Genomic DNA, 7,090 nt, shown 5'->3' with positions numbered 1-7,090 from the left:
ACCTAAGGGCAAAGTGATGTATTTCCAGATAAACCCTTCAACTGTTCTAGATTTCTCAACCAAGTCATTCTGGAAAATAATGTCCAGGAAGAAGTACTATATGTCTTGTGAATACATAGGTAGAGCCAAGCTCAAGAATTCCCCCATGGAGATGCACAAGAGGGCTGCAACCAACCACCAAGAGATCTAGCAGTCACAAATTGGCTCACAGGAAAGCTAAGCACACTTCTCCAGAAGTAATGCAACTCTCCTGCCAGCCTGCCTTGGGTACATGGAATTAGCTTGTGGGATGCTAGCAAGAGCAATGCTCCAAGGAAGAGCAAATCCTTCACCAGCACCTCCCTGTTGGAATTGCTGTATGGACAACACATAATTCCTGCCACTGCTTACCTCCAGTGCCTGAGGCAGGGTCTGCCTTAGGAAAGGGACCTGGGCCAAGGTTTATCTTATCCAGCACTATGTGGCTGGGTTGGAGACCTGCAGCCCAGAATTGTCTGTTTATTTATGCCTGTGCAAATCCATTCTGTGCATGGGATTCCTGTGACTTCCCAGGATAGGCATGTGCGTGGGAGAAGCCTCGTCCAGCAAGGCAATTACTAGCCATTTGGGGCCAGAGGGGAGACAGTTTTCAGACTGAAATTGCCTTGATTTCTGCATATAAATAAATTACTGCTAGAATAGTCAGGGCCCTTTCCTTACTGACTACACAATGAAGAAGTCCAGCCTGGCCTTGGACACTGCCAGGGACCAGGGGCAGCCGCAGCCTCTCTGGGCACACTGTGCCAGGGCCTCCCCACCCTCATAGGGAGACAATAAAAACTTTTCTATTGCAAGGATGACTCAGGTCAGTGTAGGAATTTGGAAGGTCCTACCTGGAACCACCCAGTGGGGCACTGGAAGGAATAAGAGTGCATAGCATTAGTGAGCATCAGGAGCTCAACAGAAACAGGCCTGCAACAAGGGCAGCAAGACATGGTGCTTTGAGAAGCATCAGGCACGAGGACTGAGTCACTGCATGAGATAGACATCCCCATCTGATGTTGTTTCCTCCTCATATGCTACAGCACCCAGCAAAAAGATACTGAAAACAAACAGCAGTTTCTTCACTGCAGTTAATTGCTTTGCTTGGGTCTATTTAATTCCCTGTTCAGTCTTAAGCATTGGACAAACAAACTCAAGATTTAATATTCTCCTTGTTTTAAACAGCAAATCTTATTTAGGAAGTGTTTGTACAATGCTCTCAGTCACAGGGTGGGATTGTTGGGGTGTCCTGTGCAAGGCCAGGAGTTGGAGTCAATGATCCTTCTGGGTCCCTTCCAGCTCAAGATATTGTGTGAATCCATGGCTTGTGTGTTACTCAAATCACATTTATGTCATTGCTCAGAAGGTAGAGAACCACAAGGTTCCTGGTGGTTTAGGCCTCCCTCTCTGCACATAGGTCAGATGGAAAGCCATTACTCTGGAGGTCACACCCCACTTTCTCTTTTGACCTTTGTCTGAGTTTGAAGGACAGGTGTCTGCTAGGGAAGGGTTCTCCCTTGAAATGGAGCATGTAAACTCCCTCCCTCTGAATTATTATAATTTTGAAATTTAGGGGGTTTCAGGAAAAGGTATGGGGATAGGAACAGCAGGATTTTTACTAGGATGTATAACAAGGCAAACAGAACAACAACAATGGAATTAATACCAGACAGAGCAGGAATCCCGTTCCAGCCCCCTCGGCCGCGGGCCCTTTCCCCTTGGTGCAGTTCCCGTCACGGCCGGCAGGGAGCGCTGGCGGTCCCGGTGGGCGGGGCAGGTGCGATGATTCCCCCGCGGCGGCAGGGGGCGCTGTGGCCGCGCTCGGGGAGCACGCGGTGATGGCGGCCGTGTCCCAGGCGGGAAGGGATGGCAAAGAGAGGCTTTGCTCACGAACCCTGGGGCGTGTCGGGCCCGGTGCTACAGCAGGACGCTCGGAAACAGCAAACCGAAGCGGCAGGGTGTTCTGGGAGGGCGGGGTGCGTGCGGGTCCAGCAGCAGAAGAAGAGGCGGTTTCTGGCTGGGCTATGGAGATGCTGGCGGTGCCCCTCCGAAGCCGAGAGCGAGAGAGAGCGAACTGCACCCCTCTCCTTTTACCTGCTGCTGATCTCGCAGTGTCTCTGTCCCTCCCTCCGAGAGAAACTCCCAAAACCCAGAGAGGTTCCCCTATCTCAAGTACTTAGCCATCAGTGCTTCTTCAGCAAATCAATGGGAAAAATTCCACTGTCAACGAGTAAAAGAAAAACCAACCCCCAACATCTTTGTGGCTGGTGCTGGAAGTTGGTGGCCCTAAGAGCCATCAGCAACTTCCTGAAGCAGTCCTGGACCAGGGTCAGTAGTTGCTGAAGATTTAGAAAAGCACTAGGGAGAATCATGGATTAAATATGCAAATAGTCAGTTTAAGGTGGTTTTCAAACATCTCCATAGGCAAACTGCAGCGGAAGTGTCTGGCAGGGAAACAGCCTCTTGGAGAAACTAAGGTGTGACTGGGGGTTCCCTTTGTCTCAAGAGCAGAGAAGTCGCTGTGATGAAGGTTTAATCCCTGCAGATGGTTTTTAGCCACAGCATCTTTATTCACTCCTCACCAGCGTCTGTCGAAGGGCTGTCATCACCGCTGATGCCAAAAGCCAGGCAGGGAGTGATTTGTGCAAACCCCGCTGGAGATAACAGGCTGGTTAATGGTGATACTCCCTGTCAGCAGCCAGCTATGCTCAGCCTGACAGCTCCCCTTCAGGCCTGGGGAGCTCTTATCCGCTGTGGCAGGGCCCCATGGGTGGAATGTGGGGAACAAAAGCCCCACACAAAGGCAGCACTTTGGGGCTGGAGCAGGTCTGGCTTCCCCGGGTTTCCGAGAGGCCACACAGTGACGGCGGATGGCGAGGTTCTAATTAATATTTCATTCTCAGAGTGGGTTGTCTCTTGGGGGAAGTTAAAGGTTTGCACGTTTTGAGGCAAAGTACCAAGGCTGGCGATCTCGAATTAAGAAAGTATGTTGAAAGGAGCTGCTGCAGTCTTTAACCCTGGACAAGGGACGTGTAAACTATACAGCATTAGTGCACAGTTTTAATTGTATAACTTGTTCTAGGTCCTATTTTAAGGTCTGCTCCAATAAATTCATACTCACGTGCTTCTAGAAAACCTTCACCCCTTTTTCCCTTTCTGTCTCCTCTGGATTCAGGCATCTGATATTGCACTTTGTGTGGAAGGTTAGGGTTAGGGTTAATAAATACGTTTTATGGCAGCAACAAAATGAAGTGGCTGTGGGCTGGAACTGCCGAGTTCAGCAAAGAAAGGGAAAAGAATGACCAGTGGAGGACAGTTTCTACTGCACAGACACATGTTTCTCACAGACACAGGAGGGCAGGGTCGTTGTGAAGGGATAGTGGGTTTTGAGGGACCACGAAGCAAAAGAGCTGTGGCCATAGCAGGGGTCTGGCCCACGGCGCCCACTGCCCAGCCGGTGGTGAGAAATGAATCTGTAGTCCAGTCAGGAGACCAAAGATGAGTCCGGGGTGCCCTGGTGACCTCAGGAAGAAAGGGTTTCCCTCGGGCTGCTAAATGGAGCTCATAAATGAAGGAGTAGAGTAAACACAAAGACTTTCAAGATGTGTCACCTAATTGACTTCTAAGTGACTGCTAATTATTTGATTGAGTTGAAGGTGAGAGGGAGACACGTGGTCACACACAGTCTGCGAACACCTGCAGTGTATGTGGGAGGAGAGAGCCAGGAGCAAGCCCAGTCAGCCGGGAAAGTGGACAGCCCCAGGCTGGTCCGTGCCTCTCTCCGAGGAGGAGTGCACCGTGGAGCTCAATGTTTAGTAAATACAGTGAGCTGGAGCACAGAAGTATGTGAAGTTTCACAGGAGAATGACCTAAAAATGAATCTCAAAGTTCATCTTCCCTGCAGGTTGAAAAGAGAAGGAAATCTAATTCATTATAATTATCACACTTCCAAGAGAAGAGGAGACGCAGGCTTTCTCTTGTGATATGCAGAGAAAAACTTCCAGTTTACACAAGTGCTGTGAGTCCTGTGGGGCGGACACTGAGATCCTTGGCAGATGGAATGGAAAGAACGGTGCCTGCAGTGCGGGGTGGTATCGGGCCCCGGCTGGACATTCCCTACAGCCTGGGCAGAGCCTGCCCGGCTAGCGGGGAAGACGAATGTGAGGTCTATGAGACTACGGTGTAGTTGTGCCAAATGTCTGGGTTTGGAGTGATTCTTGTCAGTATAAAGACAGAAACAACAGAAACACAAATGTTTCTGTGAGTAGTGGTTTAGCAGGAGCAGCCAACAGCCTCTCTGCACATGTGTGCAGAGAAAACAGCTCCCTGGCCAGGCCGTCCTTTGTGCATCAAGCAGCACGTGTATCAGTCACTGTAAAGATGATACCTAAGGTGAGCCGATTGTCCCACACTGGTACCCACTTGTGCCAGCCCCGGGCTCCTGCACAGGGAGGCTGGCATAGCGACTGTCCCTCCTTGTCCCTGGACGGGAGCGGCAGCTCTGCGCTGATTTTCCAGCACGCGGTTCCTCCCGGCTGTAGCACCCAGGCTCTGCGGGCTGGGGCAGAGCGGTAGGCGCTGGGTGAATGCCCTGGGTGGGTGCACTGGGTGAGTGCCCTGGGTGGGTGCACTGGGTAGGTGGGCGCTGGGTGGGTGCTCGCTTTCAGCCGTCACAACACATCCTCAGCTGGTGATCCTTGTGGGTCCCTTCCAGGCCGGGATAATTTATGCTGAGCCAGGGCTGCTTGCTTGTCCCCGAGCCCCGGGAGGTTCCATTCCGACAGGTCTCGTTTTCCCGGCTGCAGCTGTTTCTGAACTGTGAACTCCCCCAGCTGGCGATCGCTCGATATCGCCACCAGCCACCGCACCCCGCACGAAATGTCCCTGCGAGAGCAGCCTGCGAGGATTCCCCAGAGCCGGCGATGAGCGCTCGGCCAGTCGAGCCAGGGGCTGCACCTTGGGGCTGCTGGGGCCATCACAGGGGAACAGGTAAGTGTGCAGGCTGCAGGTGGCTCGGGTCACGGCCAGCACCAGGTGTCCAAGAGCAGGAAGCAGTGTGGGAGGTGGGAATGGCCTTGCATCAGCAAAGAGAAAAATGCAGGTTGTGCATGTCCCTAAGGAATAAATGGTGAGGTGCTGCATGTTTGAGCACAAAGAAGGGGAAAGGCTGGAGCACCTGGTGACCCGAAGAGGGAGGAAGCAGAGAGAAACAGGCATGTATGTTTATCCACGGGAGGTGGATGATGTGTTGGGCGGCGGGTGGACCTTTGGGTGGACCATGAGGTATCTTACCGGGGTGCTGCGAACCATGCTCAACTGACCAGGGCTTCTCATGATGCTGTAGCAAGCAGAGGTGTGTAAGGGAGGGAGTTACAGTGGCAGCAGAGCCACCCACTGTCTGTGCCAGCTGTGGGTCCCTGCTCGTTTCTTCACCCACCCTCAAGGACCCCCGGCTGCCTTCCCACCCCTCCTTCACTGACCCCACAAAAAGGCCAGGCCCAGGCAATTGTGTACAAAACCTGAAATAGTTTTACTTTGCTTTCTTTTTTTTTCTTTTTTTCTTCTTTTTTTAAACTTTGCTCTAGGTTTACTTAAGATTTTGTGAAGTCGATACAAGAGCATTTGATATGAATCGGTAAATAAAACACCGTCATAGATAGATAGCCACGATAAACTTTGTTAGAAATGTACATGTCGCGAAAAAATAATAATACTAATAATAATAATCATAATCATAATAAAAAAAGCAGGCGCGACGCCTGGGCCAGCACGGCACTGCTGGTCCTGGTGGTGGCCACTGTGGTGGCCCCAGTGGTGGTCCTGGTGGCCCTGACACACGGCGGCAGGTGGCTCTGGTTCCCTACAGGCGCCACGCCCCAGTAATGTGTGTATATAAACAAAGCCCATAAGAAATGTACAAATATAAAAAGCTACAAACATTAATAAATTACATTGTCACAAAACACGGAAACACTCCACAAGGTGCTAGTAAAATAACTGTCTCCCTCCTCGTACAAGAAGTTACGCAAAGAGCTGGTACCGGTGGGCAGCGCCCGGAGAGACCCTCCCCGTATAAAAACCCGGCGGTGGTTATTCCAAAAGCTATGTACAAGCTACATTCTAGGAAAAGGGGCCCTGGGCAGTGGTGGTACCTGAGGAGCGTGCCCACCACCTCCCCGCCCGATGCCTCGAGTCCTGTGCTCCCCTCCCACCGTGGTCTCGTGGCCCTCGCTGCCCCTGGCGCTGCCACCACAGCGGCGGTGCCTGCCCTGCCCGCTTGCCGGGCAGGGAGAGGGGCCCAGGGCCGGAGCGGGGAGCCCAATGCGCTCCTCAGTGGCCAAGATTAGTATTAACTTTTTGCGGCTAGTCGCTCTCAGCACTCTGAGAAAGGACATCTATATTAAAAAATATTTATACCAGGATTCTGTACAGTCCGACCGCTGAAAGTTAAAGGGATTATTGTGGTGGTGGCCCAGAACTGGGTGGCAGTGTGCCCGGGGCCACTAGAGCAGCAGCTTCCCGTTCCGGTGAATCTTCAGGATCTTGCCGAGCCGCTGCTTGGCCGTGGCCATCCCCTTCTTCGTACGCTTCCCTGGAAGGAGAGCAGGGTTGGGGTGAGGACCCACACCCACTCCACAGGCACAGGCCCTCCAGCTGCCTCCACAGCCCTGCTGCCAGCCCTGCTCAGCACCTTCGAGGGCACCCACCAGCACCCCTCAGGAATGGGGGGCTGCTGGCCATAGGACAGGGTTGGCTGGGGTCACAGCCCCAGCAGAGTCAGCTCTGCTGAGCCAGGGGCACAGTGCATACCCACTCCCATGGACACATCCACACCTGCTCCAGGGAGCGACAGCTCTGCTGGGCACCCCCCTGTTCCCACAGCTCTGCTGGGGACCCTCCTGTCCCTGCAGCTCTGCCGGGCACCCTCCTGTCCCCACAACCTTCCTGTCCCTGCAGTGCCAGCCCTGCTGCCCTGGCTCACTGCTCATGGTCACCTGTTTGCCCACAAGTGTGTGACAGTCAAACCCAGCCCCACCAGTGCCATCCTGCTCCTAAGGGAGAGGCTGCA

The 7,090-nt window shown here is 52.9% G+C and overlaps 1 protein-coding gene across 2 annotated transcripts in view; it reads right to left on the bottom strand.

Moving 5' to 3' along the window:
• Nucleotides 1–5,527: 5,527 nt before the first annotated feature.
• PHF2 (PHD finger protein 2) overlaps nucleotides 5,528–7,090 on the bottom strand; it is a 61,014-nt gene continuing 59,451 nt past the window's right edge. For both annotated transcript variants that reach the window (XM_033071512.2, XM_033071511.2), the window contains one exon: nucleotides 5,528–6,613. In XM_033071512.2, the coding sequence (XP_032927403.1) occupies nucleotides 6,525–6,613 (89 nt within the window). In that variant the 3' untranslated portion in view covers nucleotides 5,528–6,524. The remainder of the gene's footprint in view (nucleotides 6,614–7,090) is intronic.

This window comes from Catharus ustulatus, chromosome 13, assembly GCF_009819885.2.
Source record: "Catharus ustulatus isolate bCatUst1 chromosome 13, bCatUst1.pri.v2, whole genome shotgun sequence".
Classification (NCBI taxonomy): domain Eukaryota; kingdom Metazoa; phylum Chordata; class Aves; order Passeriformes; family Turdidae; genus Catharus; species Catharus ustulatus.
Note: the sequence above shows the minus strand (reverse complement) of the source record. Positions and strands in the feature narration are given on the sequence as shown.